Source organism: Palaemon carinicauda, chromosome 6, assembly GCF_036898095.1.
Source record: "Palaemon carinicauda isolate YSFRI2023 chromosome 6, ASM3689809v2, whole genome shotgun sequence".
Taxonomy (NCBI): Eukaryota; Metazoa; Arthropoda; class Malacostraca; order Decapoda; family Palaemonidae; genus Palaemon; species Palaemon carinicauda.
The window spans coordinates 167,468,588-167,488,695 of NC_090730.1; the positions used below are offsets into that span (position 1 = coordinate 167,468,588).

The 20,108-nt window shown below is 45.0% G+C and overlaps 1 protein-coding gene across 3 annotated transcripts in view; it reads right to left on the reverse strand.

Moving 5' to 3' along the window:
- LOC137642802 (myotubularin-related protein 9) overlaps positions 1–20,108 on the reverse strand; it is a 113,730-nt gene that overhangs the window by 12,689 nt on the left and 80,933 nt on the right. For all 3 annotated transcript variants that reach the window (XM_068375669.1, XM_068375668.1, XM_068375667.1), the window contains one exon: positions 9,735–9,904. In XM_068375669.1, the coding sequence (XP_068231770.1) occupies positions 9,735–9,904 (170 nt within the window). The remainder of the gene's footprint in view (positions 1–9,734; positions 9,905–20,108) is intronic.

A 20,108-nucleotide genomic window follows, 5' to 3' on the forward strand; every position in this document is an offset into this window, starting at 1 on the left:
TTTCACTCACAAATTCTTCCCCTTATTTAACTTGCACATCATTGACGTTTCAGACTAGCCCTTCAAAATCGTGAAAAGCTCTGGCCCTAGAGATAGAGATGAAAGTGATAGTGGAGAAGAACAAGGTCGAAGTCATTCGAGACTATTCTCCGAGCTTCAACAATGGACTCTTCCTGGTGGAAAAATCTACTATGCGCTAGAGACCGATCGTTGACCTCTGTCCTTTGAACAAGTTTATTCGTCAGCCATCTGGAAAGAAGACTTCACGCTTTCTGTGGACCTGATGGATGCCTACTTCCAGATACTCATTCATTGGTCCTACAAAAAGTACCTCAGTTTCGTTCTTGGGGGAGTAGCGTATCGGCTCAAAGCCCTGTGCTTGGGAGCGTCCGCTGCTTCCTTAGGATTCATGGTCCTCTCTACTTGGGCCGAATTGAATGGGATTTGCCTCTTAGAAGAATCTTGACGATTGGCTAATTAGTACCTGTGTATGTTGAGAATACAGCAGCAGCAAGTCTTTCCATCAGATTATTATATTAGCAGGCTCAGGAAGGTAACACACCCGTTTGTGCAGATTCAAGAACTTTTTACTCTACAATGGCAACGTCTTATGGGACACCTTTCTTCATAGTGATATCCCTTACCATCTGGTTTCAGTGTAACATGAAGTAAGAGACAATCAAGCCTAGTATGATTAAAACTTTACTAGGGGAGTTCCACTCAATTTTCCATTTTCAGAGAAACTGCTGTTCACACATGTATCCATATGGGGTGGAGTGCACATATTGAGTAGCCAAGCTGCCTCAGGAGTGTGGTCCAGGGAAGAAAAGCCCCTGCATATCACCCTGTTGGAAATGCAAGCAGTATTCCAAGCACTGCAAGTTTTCGAACAGGTTGTTGGGAAATGTGGTAGTGTTGAGCGACAACATTACGGTCACGACTTGCGTTAACAAACAAAGAGGTACTGTTTCACTGCCCCTTTGTGAGTTGGCAAACCAGGTACACACCAGAGCAGTAGACAACCCTGCAGAGCTGTCAGTTTGGTTCATTCCTGGCAAAGGCATGTTCTAGCAGTTGCCAAGGGCAGGTTGTATGTTCAAAGTGGTCACTACATCCTCGAATGATGGAAAGGCTTCTTGCTCTTTGGCCCTCATGTTAATCATCCCAAGTTCTGGACCCTTGGGAAGTGTTCGAAGACGCCTTCTAACATCTCCTGGAACAACCTTGATGCTTACACCTTTCCACCCTTCTGCCTTATTTTCAGATTACTCAACAATTATTGACAACGGGTCTCAGGATAACACTGGTGGCTCCCAAAGTGCCCACAAGCCACATGGAATTCAGATTTAGGGATACTTCTCGTAAAGGTATAGCACCAAAAGAACTACCCCTATAGCCCAACCTCTTCTGTCAGCCCCACCTTCATAGCTGGCGACTGTTCAGCACAAAGGTTTTTGCGAGGCACTGGACAAATATCTGAATACCTATGATGGTCCTCTTCAGCTATGTGCTAAGTGGGCTATCTTTTGCGATGGGTGTCGTTGAAAGGATACTTTGGTCGGGGTCTCTCTGCAATTGATTGCTGATTTCCTTGGATCATACTCGCCCACGTGCAAGGAAATATTTCATCACTTGAGTTAGCGAGGGCACCGATCAGGGGTCCCTGTTCCACCACGAGTAGTCTTCTCTCTCTTCAGGGCTGAAGGAATTACTTCAGAAGGGTCAGCAGCTGAGGGCGAGGTAAAAAATGCAAGTGCTGGGAGGACAGAGCACTTTTTTCTTCTACCTCTCACCAGATATGAGAGTCGAGGCTTTTGGGGCCGACACTGCAGTGGGATAGGTCGCAGAGTCCTCTCAACAACAGGTGAGAACAAATGCTTCCGCAGATGAAGAAGGAGATGAGGAAGGCTTTAAAGGCCTGGCATTAGCCAGCACTTTCAGAAGTTTCTCTACAGACAGAACACCAATGATTCCTAAGGATGGCTCCAACTTACGCACGTTCAGGTTTATATGTGTCGTCTTCCATAAGCACAACCGAAGGTTTGAGGGAAATGCCGAGCAAATGTGCTCCTCTAGGGGAAGCTGATACTTCTGCTTTCCTTTAAGCAAGCCCCAAGTACAAGCCAGGGATGTCTTTGCCATACAAAATGATATTTTAATTATAAAATAAATTTTTGAATATACTTACCCGGTGAATATATAATAGCTGCAACTCTGCGGCTCGACAGAAAACACACTCAAAAACTCGCGAGCGATCGCTATGAAGGTTGCGGGTGTGCCCACCAGCGCCACTATCGGCCAGATACCACTCTTGCATGTAAACAAACCCTTCAATTCTTCTCGTCCCGCTGCGTCTCTATTGGGGAGGAAGGGAGGGCCTTTAATTTATATATTCACCGGGTAAGTATATTCAAAAATTTATTTTATAATTAAAATATCATTTTTAAATATTTAACTTAGCCGGTGAATATATAATAGCTGATTCACACCCAAGGCGGTGGGTAGAGACCAGAGTTAATTAAGTTTACAGCGTATAAGCTAAGAGTTTTTGACACTTATCAATATAACAAAACCAAAATATATAGGTACCTGGTAAGGAAGTTGACTTAGACGATTACTCTGCCTTATAAGTCTGTCTTCCTCACGAAGCCCAGCGATCCTCTTAGGATGCTGAAAGACTCCCAGGAGCTGAAGTATTAAGGGCTGCAACCCATACAACAGGACCTCATCAAACCCTTAATCTGGGCGCTCTCAAGAAATGACTTTGACCACCCGCCAAATCAATCAGGATGCGAAAGGCTTCTTAGCCTTCCGTACAACCCAAAAAAAAACAGATTAAAAAGGATATTGGAATTAGGGTAATGTAGTGGTAGAACCCTCACCCACTACTGCACTCGCTGCAACGAGTGGACCCAGTGTGTAGCAGTCCTCGTAAAGAGTCTGGACATCTTTTAAGTAAAATGACGCGACACTGACTTGCTTCTCCAAAAAGTCGCGTCCATAATACTTTGCAGAGATTTATTTTGCTTGAAGGCCACGGAGGTTGCTATATCTCTAACTTCGTGCGTCTTAACCTTAAGCAAACATCGGTCTTTCTCATTCAAGTGAGAATGAGCTTCTCGTATTAAAAAAATCTGATAAAATATGACAAAGCATTCTTTGACATAGGCAATGAAGGTTTCTTAACTGAGCACCATAATGCCTCAGATTTACCTCGTAATGACTTAGTACGAGCTAAATCGAACTTAAGAGCTCTAACAGGACATAATACTCTTTCCAGTTCGTTGCCTACGATCTCTGATAAGCAAGGAATATCAAAAGATTTAGGCCAAGGACGAGAAGGCAGTTCATTTTTGGCCAGGAAACCAAGTTGAAGTGAACAAGTGGCTTTTTTCTGTAGAAAAGCCAATGTTCTTACTGAAGGCATGAAATTCACTGACCCTTTTAGCCGAAGCCAAGCACACTAGGAAAAGTGTCTTGAGGGTGAGATCCTTCAGGGAGGCTGAATGTAATGGCTCAAACCTGTCTGACATGAGGAACCTTAGGACCACGTCTAAGTTCCATCCAGGAGTTGCCAAACGACGTTCCTTAGAGGTCTCGAAAGACTTAAGGAGATCTTGGAGATCTTTATTGTTGGAAAGATCTAAGCCTCTATGTCGAAAGACCGAAGCCAACATGCTCCTGTAGCCCTTAATCGTGGGAGCTGAAAGGGAGTGAACCTTTCTCAGATGTAAAAGAAAATCTGCGATTTGGGCTACAGAGGTACTGGACGAGGACACAGATGCTGACTTGCACCAGTCTCGAAAGACTTCCCACTTCGACTGGTATACTCTAATGGTAGAAGCTCTCCTAGCTCTTGCAATCGCACTGGCTGCCTCCTTCGAAAAGCCTCTAGCTCTTGAGAGTCTTTCGATAGTCTGAAGGAAGTCAGACGAAGAGCGGGGAGGCTTTGATGGACATTCTTTACGTGGGGCTGACGTAACAGATCTACCGTTAGAGGAAGACTTCTTGGAAAGTCTACCAGCCATTGAAGTACCTCGGTGCACCACTCTCTCGCGGGCCAGAGGGTAGCAACCAACGTCAACCTTGTCCCTTCGTGAGAGGCGAACTTCTGCAGTACCTTGTTGACTATCTTGAATGGTGGGAATGCATATAAGTCCAGAAAAGACCAATCCAGTAGAAACGCGTTTATGTAGATTGCTTCTGTATCTAGGACTGGAGAGCAATAGATTGGTAACCTTTTGGTCAACGAGGAGGCAAAGAGGTCTATGGTGGGTTGACCCCAAGTAGCCCAAAGACTCTTGCCCACGTCCTTGTGGAGGGTCCATTCCGTGGGTATCACCTGACCCCTCCGACTGAGACAGTCTGCCAAGACGTTCAAGTCCCCCTGGATGAATCTCGTCAACAGGGAGATGCCTCGAATTCTTGACCATAAGAGAAGGTCCCTTGCGATCTCGAGCAGCGTGAAGGAGTGTGTGCCTCCTTGCTTGGAGATGTACGCCAAAGTTGTGGTGTTGTCTGAGTTGACCTCTACCACTTAGTTTCGAAGAAGCTTTCTAATATCATCAAGGCCAAGTGGACTGCTAATAGCTCCTTGCCGTTGATGTGCATGCTCTTCTGACTTGAGGTCCACAGACCCGAGCATTCCCGACCGTCCAGGGTCGCACCCCAACCCAAATCCGACGCGTCTGAGGACAACACGTGGTTTGGGTTCTTGACTGCTAGGGATAATCCCTCTCTCAGACTGATATTGCTGTCCCACCATTTCAGGCATGCCTTTACTGGTTCGGAGACTGGGAATGATACCGTCTCTAATGTCTTGTCCTAGTTCCAGTGAGAGGCTAGATGGAACCGGAGAGGCAGAAGGTGTAGTCTCCCTAGTGAGACCAACTGCTCCAGGGATGAGAGAGTCCCTACGAGACTGTTCCAACTCTTGACTGAATAAACGTTTCGTTTCAGCATTAGTTGGACTTCGAGTAGGGCTTGACTGCGAATCTCCATCCCCAAATATAGAATAATCTGGGATGGGATCAGTTGGGACTTTTAGGTTGACCAAAAGTCCCAACTCCCTGGCCAGACTCAACGTCCAATGTAGATCCTGCAGACAGCGAAGACTGGACGATGCTCTGAGAAGCCAGTCGTCCAAGTACAGGGAGGCTCGGATCCCCGATAGATGGAGGGATTTTGCCACATTCCTCATGAGCCTCGTAAACACGAGAGGCGCAGGACTGAGGCCAAAGCACAGGGCTCGAAACTGGTACCCCACATTCCTGTAAACAAACCTCAGAAACGGTTGGGAATCCGGGTGTATAGGAATGTGGAAGTATGCCTCCTGAAGGTCGAGAGAGACCATCCAGTCGCCTTCCATAAATGCTGTCAAGACAGCCTGGTAGACTTCATCGTGAAGTTTGTCTTGACAATGAACACATTGAGCGCACTTGCCTCTTACGTACTCCTGCAGTGAACATGGCTGCCAAATCATTGGAGCCATCCCTGAGGGACTTGTTCCTGCAGAGAACGTGGCTGTCAGATCATTGGAGCCATCCCTGAAAGCCTTGTTTATGCATGACATAATTGTACAGCAAAACTTCAAAGGCTCGAAAATAGCTCTGAAGTCGACCTGTAAAATCTTGGAGCGTCTCATGGCCAGGCGCCAGGGAGAGTCTATGAGGTTTGAGAAGTCTATCTGGGTAGAGGCAGGAACTCCCAAGCCGAGAACTTTTCTCGTGTCATATCAGACTCTCGCTCTATAAGCCAGCTTAAAAGAAGGGAAAGCAAAGGCTGTCTCCCCCAAACTCCTCCTGGTGATAAACCAGTCGCCTAGCAAACGTAAAGCTCTCTTAGAAGAGCGAGAGAGCACTAGCTAATAAAACAACGGCTTCGAAGTAGCTAGGCCTAGTGTAAGCTCTGACGTTTAGGCGAACGAGGAGCAGCAGTTACAAAAAGATCCGGACAAAGATCCTTAAAAATCAGCATGATTTATTTAAAGTCCATAGAGGGCTAAGCAGCTTTAGGCTCCTCTCCGTCTGACAGAGTCCTCAAGGGAATATCAGTAGGAGGGGGAACAGCAACTTCCTCATCTGAAGGAACCTTGTCCGACAATAGCCGAGTCTCAAGCAAGGGAGAGACCTACCGTGGTGGCAATGCTTTACAAGCAGAGTCCACACGCACTGGTGCATTAGTAGCGGACCAGGACGCAACGTCATGTAACTGCTTGACAGTCTGTGAACTGTCAACAACAACAGGTGCGTGAGGACGCACAGCGTCCACTCGAGACTGCTTTGACCGCCTAGACTGAGCAGTCAAAACAACTCTAGAATGCGTAGGTTGACGCTCAGCGTCAAAACAAGTCAACTCCGATTGTTGGCGAACGTCCTGAACGTCAAAAGGAGCATCAGCAAGTGGCCTAACGTCCAAATGTGGCTGAAAATCCACACGAGACCGCATCGAGTGTGGTTCTAAACAACCTGACTGACGTGACTTGGCTACGCCAACGTCAACAGGACGCACAAAGGAACGTTAGGGTGGCTGAAGGCCAGGATCTCGATGAGATAAACGGCTAGGCTCAACGGACTTATCGGCAGAATAGTCTTCCATAAGGGAGGCAAGCTTATTCTGCATGTCTTGCCGTACAACCCATTTAGGATCAACGGGAATGGTTGCGGTAAGAGACGAGGGTAACGTCTGTGACTGCAAAACCTTGCCTACAAAAAGACTCGGAGTCTGTGTTACGCTTTTGTTTAGGCGGCGAGCAGTCTTCCGATGACTGCATAGGGTCAGAGCTGTCCTAATAGTTAAAACCAGGACGCTGGACCTGTCCTGAAAGGACTGACTTTCGCTTAAAGGGCCTCGAAACCTTGTTCCACGGTTTCTTATGCGAAAAGCCTTCGGATGACGAGGAGAAAATCATCTCTCTCGCCTTATGGTAGGGGTGATCTTGGTAAGATACACCTGATACCATAGAGGGAACGTCTGTTCGCTGATCAAGGCCTCTCGAACCCATAAGTCGTACGACATTACTTCTCCCCTGGGCTTGGAGCTTGCAAGAGGTCCCGGACTAGGCGAACGACAGGCACGAACAGATGAACCCTCGGTCGCAACACTGATAACACTTTACGCAATATCACTTTATCACTACGATTTTCTGTTTTGCACTTATTTCACTGAAATCGAATTTTTTAACAATTCACATTAGGTATGAATAAAACTGATTTCTACCTGAAGCACGCAATTCTACCCTCATCAAAAGGTTGAAATTGCGAAATCAGTCGTAAAATGTAAGCACATTAATACCAGCAAAAAACAGTAAACATCTTTTAAGATAAAAAAATCAGTGGCTGGAGAAGAGACTAAACACTAGTTCATTCAAAACTACGTTTTCAATCTCTCACCGTACAGTGCCTTGGGACGAGAATAAAAACTAAAAACGTTTTATCCTTTCTCCCCGTACAGAGACTGGGGACGAGAGTAACTCGAGAACAACGTTACTCGCTTGGGACGAGATAAAGATCGGGACGAGATAAAGATCGGAACGTTCTCTCTCCTCTCTCTCTCTCTCTCTCTCTCTCCGTCTCTATCTCTCTCTCTCTCTCTCTCTTGATTTCGCACCGAAGAGAAGAGCCCACTTACCTTTCGTCAATAAACAGGTTATTTGACCAAAGGAAAAAACTGAAAGGTTTTTCAATTAAAAGTTCCTTTAAAATAGTCTTTAAAACATTTAAGCTTTGAAAGAAAAAAGAACAAAACATCAGAATCGATTTACTCTTTCTGCAAAGTGAAACCGTGATACTCTCTCTCTCTATCGTAACGATAGAGCGCAAACTGCGTAGCATAAATAAACTAAACGTTAGTTCATCTTTGAAACAGTACGAAGACTATTCAAAGAAAAAAACTATCATAAAATATTTACTAAAAATATTTCATTTAATAAGTTTTAAATCATTAGCTCTGTAAAAGTTATTTACGATTGAAAAGGGCTCAACGTTTTTTAACTTCGGTTTCCAAGTTAGGACCGCCTACTCTCAGGAAAGGTCGCATATAAACAAATCATTAAAATTTATTTTGATGTTTATTATAAATGGAAAACTAATCGAAGAGGCCTAATAAAGGCGGTTGAGATATAAAATATATAGAGGAAAATCTATAATTAATTTATAACGTGATAAGATAATTGCTAAAAGCCTAAAACACACTTCCGTCTAAGGGAAGGGTCGGCCATTTAAAAGTCAAAGAAAGTCCATACTCTCTCTCTTGTCATCAAAAATTAAATCTATCCAAAAACGAGTTCAAGATTTAAGATGAAGATAAAACACCTGCACTGCGAAAGCTCAAACCAAAATGAAGTACTTCACCAAATATGTTGAGAAAACTCCAGGTTCTACAGCGAGTATTGATACGTCTTGTCGTCAACGTCGACAGAGAAGAATTGAAGGGTTTGTTTACATGCAAGAGTGGTATCTGGCCGATAGTGGCGCTGGTGGGCACACCCGCAACCTTCATAGCGATCGCTCGCGAGTTTTTGAGTGTGTTTTCTGTCGAGCCGCAGAGTTGCAGCTATTATATATTCACCGGCTAAGTTAAATATTTAAAAATACAAATTCCTACGGAGGACTCAGCCCTAGAGGAATCCAAAGGAGACACAACTGGTCGAGAAGAGTAAGGACAGAAAAGGGAGCTAAAGAGCTTTTTCTGAATCAGCTTGGGAATTCTCACATCCAAAGAAGAAGAATCTCTCTTAGTCTTCGTCTTCGTCTTACTAAACTTCACCCACTGCAGAAACCACGACCTACACTCGTCTAGAGCGGATGACTGCAACAGTCATGTCCCCTGTGAAAAAGACAAAGATAATAAGGACCCACTGAAGGCATGCTCATAAGCCTGCCACATTTATTGGGACCCACCTGCATGTCTGAACATGGAGTATCCATCACAAACAAACAAGCTGCAAAGAAAAAGCATAAAGGTAACAGTCAGATGAGGAGAGAAAATGTCTGTACAGTTTGCAGCCGTAATAAAAAGCGAGTGCATAGTTAGGTCAGGTGGGTGGCGCTTACTCTACACCGGCCAGTAACTACTACCACCTCGTTAAAAGTTTTAATGGCTGATCCAACTAAGTTGAAATCATGGTCCTATTAAGGGTGATGGATTGTATTTGTATAGGAACAAATGAAAAGTTCAACTAACAACATAAATCATACTGTACTGAAAAAAGTAAGTAAAAATAAGTGAAATACAGCTTTGTACTCGATGGTAGGTGTGTACGTATGAAATTTGCATTACGTAGCCTAGTTCTGGGGTCAGGGAAAACATTCTTTGTCATCAATAATTGGTGAAAGATCTTGGGGGAGGAGGGTCTTGTCTGACTTGTGTACGTATGAAATTCGTGTTACGTGGCCTAGTTCTAAGGTCCAGAAAAACATTCTTTGCCATCAATAGTTGGTGAAGATCTTGGGGGGGTCTTGTCTGACTTCATGGAGTCTTCAGCAGAATCTTTTAGTAATTGCGTACCCATACACCCACTTAAAAGACTTGCAATGGTATATCTATTAACATCATCTTGAGTAAAAATATGAGTAATGGATAGAAGGCCCTTAGTCAATACATAAAAAGAAATTTCTCATCATTCATGAGACAAGGTTATCTAAACATTCCTGGCTATATAAATTGAAAGAATTCATGAGATGAAAGATCGATCCTATATACAGTACTGTATACCAACATATTGCTGTACTTACCAAACTCATAGGAGCAACTGATGGCCAAATCACTCTTTGATTTGGTTCATACATGGGATTCAGATACTTAGGTAAAATTTCTGGTCGATTGACATAAGACCATAAACTACTTGTACGTTCATTGGCCTTCATTCCCCGTCTTTCACACTCGTTATTCCCCAGGAATGTTCCTGAAATGACAAAATTTACACTTCAGTATAATTTAAAATTTTAAGGTGCGTATATATACTTTTAAAGTTAATTTTAAAAATCATCAAATATGAAGAGTAAAGAATACTGTACTGTAAATATGTTATTTTCATTAGTAAAATAAATTTTTGAATATACTTACCCGGTGATCATATAGCTGTCAGCTCTGCTGCCCGACAGAAAAACCTAAGGACGAAATACGCCAGCGATCGCTATACAGGTGGGGGTGTACATCAACAGCGCCATCTGTCGAGCAGGTACTCAAGTACTCGATGTCAACACAGAACCAATTTTCTCCTCGGCCCACTGGGTCTCTATTGGGGAGGAAGGGTGGGTCCTTTAATTTATGATCACCGGGTAAGTATATTCAAAAATTTATTTTACTAATGAAAATAACATTTTTCAATATTAAACTTACCCGGTGATCATATAGCTGATTCACACCCAGGGGGGTGGGTAGAGACCAGCATATATGTTAACATTAAGAGCTAAGTATTTCGTATTTCATTTTAGCAGTTATTCAAAATAACAAACATAAAATTAATAAGTACCTGGTAAGGAAGTCGACTTGAACAATTACTCTGCCTTTTTTAAGTACGTCTTCCTTACTGAGCCTCGCGATCCTCATAGGATGCTGAGCGACTCCTAGGAGCTGAAGTATGAAGGGTTGCAACCCATACTAAAGGACCTCATCAAAACCTCTAATCTAGGCGCTTCTCAAGAAAGAATTTGACCACCCGCCAAATCAACCAGGATGCGAAAGGCTTCTTAGCCTTCCGGACAACCCAAAAACAACAATAAAAAGCATTTCAAGAGAAAGATTAAAAAGGTTATGGGATTAGGGGAATGTAGTGGTTGAGCCCTCACCCACTACTGCACTCACTGCTACGAATGGTCCCAGGGTGTAGCAGTTCTCGTAAAGAGACTGGACATCTTTAAGGTAAAATGATGCGAACACTGACTTGCTTCTCCAATAGGTTGCATCCATTACACTCTGCAGAGATCTGTTTTGTTTGAAGGCCACTGAAGTTGCGACAGCTCTAACTTCATGTGTCCTTACCTTCAGCAAAGCATGGTCCTCCTCATTCAGATGGGAATGAGCTTCTCGGATCAAAAGTCTGATATAATAAGAAACTGCATTCTTCGACATTGGTAAAGAAGGTTTCTTAATGGCGCACCATAAAGCTTCTGATTGTCCACGTAATGGCTTAGTCCGTCTCAAATAGTACTTAAGAGCTCTTACCGGGCATAGTACTCTTTCTTGTTCATTTCCAACCAAATTAGCAAGGCTTGGAATATCGAACGATTTGGGCCAAGGACGAGAAGGAAGTTCGTTTTTGGCTAAAAAACCAAGCTGTAAGGAACATGTAGCCGTTTCAGATGTAAATCCAATGTTCCTGCTGAAGGCGTGTATCTCACTGACTCTTTTAGCTGTTGCTAAGCAGACGAGGAAAAGAGTTTTCAAAGTGAGATCTTTTAAAGAGGCTGATTGAAGTGGTTCGAACCTTGCTGACATAAGGAATCTTAGTACCACGTCTAAGTTCCAACCTGGTGTGGCCAACCGACGCTCCTTCGAGGTCTCAAAAGACTTAAGGAGGTCCTGTAGATCTTTGTTGTTGGAAAGATCTAAGCCTCTGTGACGGAAGACTGCTGCCAACATGCTTCTGTAACCCTTGATCGTGGGAGCTGAAAGGGATCTTTCCTTCCTTAGGTATAAAAGGAAGTCAGCTATCTGAGTTACAGAGGTACTGGTTGAGGATACTGATTTAGACTTGCACCAGCTTCGGAAGACTTCCCACTTCGACTGGTAGACTTTGAGAGTGGATGTCCTCCTAGCTCTAGCAATCGCTCTGGCTGCCTCCTTCGAAAAGCCTCTAGCTCTCGAGAGTCTTTCGATAGTCTGAAGGCAGTCAGACGAAGAGCGTGGAGGCTTGGGTGTACCTTCTTTACATGCGGCTGACGCAGAAGGTCCACTCTTAGAGGAAGTGTTCTGGGAACGTCTACTAGCCATTGCAGTACCTCGGTGAACCATTCTCTCGCGGGCCAGAGGGGAGCAACCAACGTCAACCTTGTCCCTTCGTGAGAGGCGAACTTCTGCAGTACTCTGTTGACAATCTTGAACAGGGGGAACGCATAAAGGTCTAGATGGGACCAATCCAGAAGAAAGGCATCTATGTGAACTGCTGCTGGGTCTGGAATCGGTGAACAATAAATTGGGAGCCTCTTGGTCATCGAGGTTGCGAACAGATCTATGGTGGGCTGGCCCCACAATGCCCATAGTCTGTTGCATACATTCTTGTGAAGGGTCCACTCTGTTGGGATGATTTGACCCTTCCGGCTGAGGCGGTCTGCCATGACATTCATGTCGCCTTGAATGAACCTCGTTACTAGGGATATGTTTCGATCTCTTGACCAGGTGAGGAGGTCCCTTGCGATCTCGTACAACGTCATCGAATGAGTCCCTCCTTGCTTGGAGATGTACGCCAAGGCTGTGGTGTTGTCGGAGTTCACCTCCACCACCTTGCCTAGAAGGAGGGACTTGAAGCTTCTCAAGGCCAGATGAACTGCCAGTAGCTCCTTGCAGTTGATGTGCAACTCGCTTTGAACCGCATTCCACGTGCCCGAGCATTCCCGACCGTCCAATGTCGCACCCCAGCCCGTGTCCGATGCGTCCGAGAAGAGAAGGTGGTCGGGGGTCTGAACAGCCAGTGGCAGACCCTCCCTGAGGAGAATGTTGTTCTTCCACCAAGTCAGTGACGACTTCATCTTCTCGGAAATAGGAACCGAGACCGCTTCTAGCGTCTTGTCCTTTCTCCAGTGAGCAGCTAAGTGAAATTGAAGGGGGCGGAGATGGAGTCTGCCTAACGCGATGAACTGGTCCAGTGATGAAAGCGTCCCTATCAGACTCATCCACTGTCTGACTGAACATCGGTCCTTCTTCAGCATGGACTGGATGCATTCTTGGGCTTGACTGATTCTGGGGGCCGACGGAAAAGCCCGAAAAGCTTGACTCTGAATCTCCATTCCTAGGTATACTATAGTTTGGGATGGGACGAGTTGGGACTTTTCTATATTGACCAGGAGACCCAATTCCTTGGTCAGATCTAGAGTCCACTGTAGATTCTCCAGACAGCGACGACTTGACGCAGCTCTTAAAAGCCAGTTGTCCAAATAGAGGGAGGCTCTGATGTTTGCTAAATGCAGGAATTTGGCAATATTCCTCATCAGTTTCGTAAAAACTAGAGGTGCCGTGCTTAGGCCAAAGCACAGGGCTTGGAACTGGTATACAACCTTCCCGAAAACGAACCTTAGAAAAGGTTGGGAATCTGGGTGGATGGGGACGTGAAAGTAAGCGTCCCTTAGGTCTAACGAGACCATCCAGTCTTCCTTCCTGACCGATGCTAGAACCGACTTTGTCGTCTCCATGGTGAACGTCTGCTTTGTGACAAAGACATTCAGAGCACTGACGTCTAGCACCGGTCTCCACCCTCCTGTCTTCTTCGGCACTAAGAAGAGGCGGTTGTAGAAGCCCGGGGATTGATGGTCCCGGACTATGACTACCGCTCCCTTTTGTAGTAAGAGAGACACCTCTTGCTGTAAAGCTAGTCTCTTGTCCTCCTCTCTGTACCTGGGAGAGAGGTCGATGGGAGTTGTTGCTAGAGGGGGCTTGCGCAAGAATGGAATCTTGTACCCCTCCCTGAGTAACTTCACAGACTGTGCGTCTGCGCCCCTGTTCTCCCAGGCCTGCCAGTAGTTCTTGAGCCTGGCTCCCACTGCTGTCTGAAGAAGGTGGCAGTCAGACTCTGCCTCTAGAGGACTTGGAACCCTTCTTCTTGCTCCCACGTTGACTTCCGGCACGAGCACCTCCTCTGCTGGAGGCTCTGCCACGAAAGGGCGGAATGAACCTTGACGCTGGAGTGTCCATCCTGGGTCTAGGCACGGAGGGCAAAGGGGTGGCTTTGCGTGCGGATGACGCCACCAGGTCATGGGTGTCTTTCTGGATCAAGGAGGCAGCAATCTCCTTGATCAACTCTTCAGGGAAGAGACACTTCGAGAGTGGAGCAAACATAAGCTCCGACTTTTGACATGGGGTGACTCCAGCTGACAAGAAGGAGCAAAGGTGATCCCGCTTCTTGAGGACCCCAGACACGAAAGAAGCCGCAAGCTCACTAGAACCATCCCGTATGGCTTTGTCCATGCAGGACATGATGAGCATGGAAGTTTCCTTATCAGAAGGGGAGGTCTTCCTGCTCAACGCTCCCAAACACCAGTCCAAGAAGTTAAAGACTTCGAATGCACGGAAAACTCCCTTCATAAGATGGTCCATATCCGAAGGAGTCCAGCAAATCTTGGAGCGTCTCATAGCCAGCCTGCGGGGAGAGTCTACCAGACTTGAGAAGTCGCCCTGGGCAGAGGCAGGAACTCCCAAGCCGAGAACTTCTCCCGTGGCATACCAGACGCTAGATCTGGAAGCAAGCTTGACCGGGGGAAACATGAAGGATGTCTTCCCAAGTTGCTTCTTGGACTGCAACCACTCTCCCAGTACCCTTAAAGCTCTCTTGGACGAGCGAGCGAGTACGAGCTTCGTAAAGGCAGGTGCTGCTGACTGCATGCCTAAAGCGAACTCAGAGGGAGGCGAGCGTGGTGCTGCAGACACAAACTGATCCGGATATAAATCCTTGAACAGCGCAAGCACTTTCCTAAAGTCTAAGGAGGGAGGCGTGGTCTTGGGTTCTTCGATGTCCGAGTGTTGGTCGTCAAGATGTGCAGCTTCGTCATCATCAGAGATACCATCGTCTGAATGTTGAGGAGGAAGAGGCAACGGAGTAGGCTGGACGGCTGAGTCCGGCAGCACGGGTGCATGCGTGGCTGCACTGGACCCAATGTCATGCCACTGTTGGTCAGTCTGAGAACTGGCAACAACCAAAGCTGAGTGGGTGCGCAAAGCGTCTACTCCCGACTGTGGAAGGATAGCGGAGACCACCGTGGGTTGCGGAGGCTGACGCACCGCGTCAAAACACGGCAGCCTAACTCCACCCTCCTGTTGTAGTGGTAGCTCACGCACGGCAACGGAGGGTTCCGTGCGTCTGTGAACGTCAGCATGCGTCTGGCAGGGTCGACTGCGCATGGGTGGAGGAGCTCTCACAGCTGGAGTGTGGGAGCAGGCAGCCTCAGCGTCTGCTGGGCGCACAACCGTGGCAGGTTGTAGGCTAACGGGTGCAGCGTCAACCTTCTCCGCACGAAACTCCTGCATAACAGCTGCTAACTGAGTCTGCATAGACTGCAGCAAAGACCACTTAGGGTCTACAAAAGCGGCAACAGACGGAGTTACTGTCCGTTGTGACTTAGGGTCTAAAACAGCGGGTGCGGCAACAGACGGAGTTACTGCCTGTTGCGGTACCACTTTGCCTCTCTTAGGAGGTGTGCAGTCGTCGGAGGACTGCAGCGAGTCCGAACTGACCCAGTGGCTACACCTGGGCCGTTGGACTTGCTCGGAAGGGACCTTACGTTTAAGAGGCCGTGAGACCTTGGTCCATCGTTTCTGTCGAGAAACCTCTTCCGCAGACGAGGAATGAACGGGCTCACTCGTCTTCTTGTGGGTGGGACGATCTAGGAAAGATACGTCCGAAACCACGGAGGGAACGTCTGTCCGCTGATTACAGTGAACCCTCGTTTATCGCAGTAGATAGGTTCCAGTCGCGGCCGCGATAGGTGAAAATCCGCGAAGTAGTGACACCATATTTACCTATTTATTCAACATGTATATTCAGACTTTTTAACCTTCCCTTGTACGTAGTACTGTTAACAAACTACCCTTTAATGTACAGAACACTTAATGCATGTACTACAGTACCCTAAACTAAAACAGGCACAAATATTAAAGGTGATTTTATATCATGCATTTCCTAAACATGCTAAAAAGCACGATAAAAAATGGCAACCAATGTTTTGTTTACATTTATCTCTGATCATAATGTAGAAACAAACTGGAGGTAGAGCTTTGCTTATTACCCAGACATATTTCCCATACTTTTCCCTTAGAACTACATCACATCTTCCTACTTTAGATATATAGATATATATATATATATATATATATATATATATATATATATATATATATATATATATATATATATATATGTGTGTGTGTGTGTGTATATATATATATATATATTTATATGTATACACATATACATACCTACATATATACATAAATACATGCATATATATATATATTACTGTATATATATGGGTTATGGAAAAAATCCGCGAAGTGGTGAATCCGCGATGGTCGAACCGCGAAGTAGCGAGGGTTCACTGTAAAGCCTGTCGAACCCTTTGGTCGTACGACATTGCTTCTCCCCTGGGCTTGGGAGCTTGCAAGAGGTCCCGGACTGGGAGGACGACAGGCACGAACAGACGCACCCTCATGCGTAACACTGACACTTTTCACTGCACTGACACTCACTTCACTTCCCACTGCACTTTTACCTTTCAACTCCCTGACGTCAGCCATGAGTTGATTGCGGTCATTCGCCAATGACTCGACTCTCTCACCTAGAGCCTGGATGGCATGCATCATATCTGCCATTGAAGGTTGATGAGAGCTAGCAGGGGGGTCGGGTGCAACCACTACAGGGGAAGGAATAGGTTGAGGGGCATGGGGAGAGGAAAAATCAATTGAGCGAGACGAACTCCTCCTGATCCTATCCTTCTCTAGCCTACGTGCATATTTCAGGAATTCTTGAAACCCGAATTCCGAAAGCCCAACGCATTCCTCACATCGATCTTCCAATTGACAGGCTTTACCCCTACAATTGGAACAAACGGTGTGCGGATCGATAGAGGCCTTCGGAAGACGCCTAGAACAGTCCCTAGCGCTACACTTCCTGTACTTGGGGACTTGAGAAGGGTCAGACATCTTGAATTAGTCAAAGGGGGGAATTCAAAATCTATCCAAGTCGTCAACAAATAATCCAAAATCCAAAAAAGAATGCAAGGAAGTATTGAAGATAACTTCCGCACAGCGATAGCTAATAACCAGAAATGAATACTTCACCAAATAACGTGAAAATCAATCCAGAAAACAACAGCGTATTCAATAGGTCTTGCCGGTGGCACGACAGAGAGAAAATTGGTTCTGTGTTGACATCGAGTACTTGAGTACCTGCTCGACAGATGGCGCTGTTGATGTACACCCCCACCTGTATAGCGATCGCTGGCGTATTTCGTCCTTAGGTTTTTCTGTCGGGCAGCAGAGCTGACAGCTATGTGATCACCGGGTAAGTTTAATATTGAAAAAGCAGAATTTTACAGAATTATTGCCTTTTACATTCTCCAAGTAATACAATTTGAGCAACTATGTATTCCAAATAAAATTCTGAAGCAGCAGCAGTAGTTGATTTTTGCGACTACTATCACTACGAATCCTCTACATCTCAAACCTGTTGCTCTACTTCCTGGACTACCCATAAACAATCCTCATCAACAATCAGCCTGATGGCAGAGGTGTACAGACAGCTTCTAGGTATGTTGACACAGAACCATTCATCTTTAATGACTTATTATTTGTTGAGAGACGACACTAGCTTAGTTGGAAGGAGGAATAATCAATGAGACAGCTCCAGGAGTTGGTGTTCATTTCACAAGTTCAACCATTACAAGGACTAAGAATGGACTTAGGCTATGGTTGTGACTAAGACCACCAGTCAAATTATTGACCTTGTGGTAGACATGACCAAGAGCATTACTCTGATGCATTAAACATTAGAGATAATAGTGGCATAACTCAGGTCAGGAATGTAGGGATCAATGGATAGGTGTAATTGTTTTGAAACAGAGGTGTCACTCAGGTGCTTTACCCCAGAACAGACAGCCAACAGGACACACCATAACTGATCTGGTGTTGGAACTCAGGAGAAAAATTACAGGGGGGCCTTCCCAGGCCACAAATCATAGAACAAAGTTTTTTGGGCCCAAGCCATGTCGTCCTAATGGAAGGTTCCTATAAGTAGCTTTCTAAGGGATATTTGAAAGCTACCTATAGGAACCTTCCATCAGGACGACATGGCCATCTCACCCAAAAACCAAAAATAGTTTTTTTCGCTTCGCTTCAAATGCCCTAGCAGTCACCCAAATGAGGGGGCAAAATTAAAAGATATGGCTAGCTTTGGTTGATCCTGATGACCAAGCAACTGCAAAGGTAAAGGAACCAGGAAACATTCTCTTCAACTTCCATTTTTTATTATTAAAGTGGGAATCAATCAGTCATTCGGGTAACATCATACACTTAACATCTTATAAAATAACCATTACTGTTATGCTTTGGAAGTGTCGAATAACTTTATGAAATGATTGCCCTTTTTCAACCAAAACTTAGGTTTGTTCCTCTCGTATACAAACCTTTCATCTTAATACAGTAATAATAGATCTTTAGTGGCGCTGGAATGGCCATTGAATCGTTCACAAGGTACTAGCCATTTAACAAAAGGTGGCGCAAGGGGAAGCTCCTAACAAAAGGTGACGTAAGGGGAAGCTCCTCCCACCTGCCTATCATAGAAATGCCACTTTTGTCTTTGGCCGCAACAAGTACAAATGTAACATTGTGCTGTTCTCTAGACTCTTCAATTTTTTTCATACAACCAAATGTGAAGAAGTATTTGTTATTTATTTTTGAGAGCTCCCTTCCCCGTTAGAGGAAATGCACCGAAAAATAACCATGTGGTGGAAACCCTTGAAACCCCCATATAAAGGGATGACTGTAAGCACCAGCCTCCTTTGGAGGGTTCTTGCTCTTTTACTTAGGAGGATTACGAACTCTTAAGTCTTCCCACTTCATTGTAATTTCTCTGCCTTGGGAAGGAGTTACCCAATTCCGACTGAGTATTGCCAGCACCTGCATACCTAAGTGAGAATTATTTGTCTGGCAGGCTCTCTTGGAACTGAAAATGTTCCCCAGAAGGGTGTGTTGCAGTGTCAATGAGTGTTCCAAGTGCTCCTCAGGTGTCAAATCCCCAAAGTCATTGTTTTTGCTGCAGCGGAGGAAGGTCTTTGTAGTTTAAGATCAGGTCATTAAAATATATTAGCATTAAATTCCAATTTTAGTAATTGCCTGAGGAATTCATTTTGCTTTTGTGTCAATTTCTCATAGTCAGTACCATTTTTCTCTGGCCTTTTCACTTATGAGGTAAAGAGGCACTATACAGCATGCCAGTATCTCAGATCACATTTGGCAAACTTCATTGTCCTCTTAGATCATCATCAACATTATTTTTATTATTATTATTACTTGCTCAGCTACAGCACTAGTTGGAAAAGCAGGATGCTATAAGCCTAAGGGCTCCAACAGGGAAAATAGCCTAGTGAAGAAAGGAAATACAGTAAACTACAAGAGATGTTTAAGAATAACATTAAAATAAATCTTTCATATATAAACCATAAAAATGTTATTTTCATTAGTAAAATAAATTTTTGAATATACTTACCCGATAATCATGTAGCTGTCAACTCCGTTGCCCGACAGAATTCTACGGGAGGGATACGCCAGCTATCACTATACTAGAAGGGGGTGTACTCACAAGCGCCACCTGTGGCCAGGTACTACAGTACTTGTTGTTGACGCCACCTCACTTTTTCCTCGGTCCACTGGTTCTCTATGGGGAGGAAGGGTGGGTCAATTAAATCATGATTATCGGGTAAGTATATTCAAAAATTTATTTTACTAATGAAAATAACATTTTTCAATATTAAACTTACCCGATAATCATGTAGCTGATTCACACCCAGGGGGGTGGGTGAAAAACCAGTGTACAAGACTAAAGGATAGCTAAGTATCCCGTATTTCATATAATCAGTTATCCACAATAACAATGAAATAATAAGTACCTGGTAAGGAAGTCGACTTGAACCGTTACTCTGCCTTTAATAAGATCGTCTTCCTTACTGAGCGCAGCGTTCCTCTTGGAAGGCTGAATCAACTCAAAGGTGCTAAAGTATACAGGGCTGCAACCCATACTAAAGGACCTCATCACAACCTTTAACCTCGGCGCTTCTCAAGAAAGAATTGACCACCCGCCAAATCAACAAGGATGTGGAAGGCTTCTTAGCCGACCGTACAACCCATAAAAAGTATTCAAGAGAAAGGTTAAAAGGTTATGGGATTATGGGAATGTAGTGGCTGAG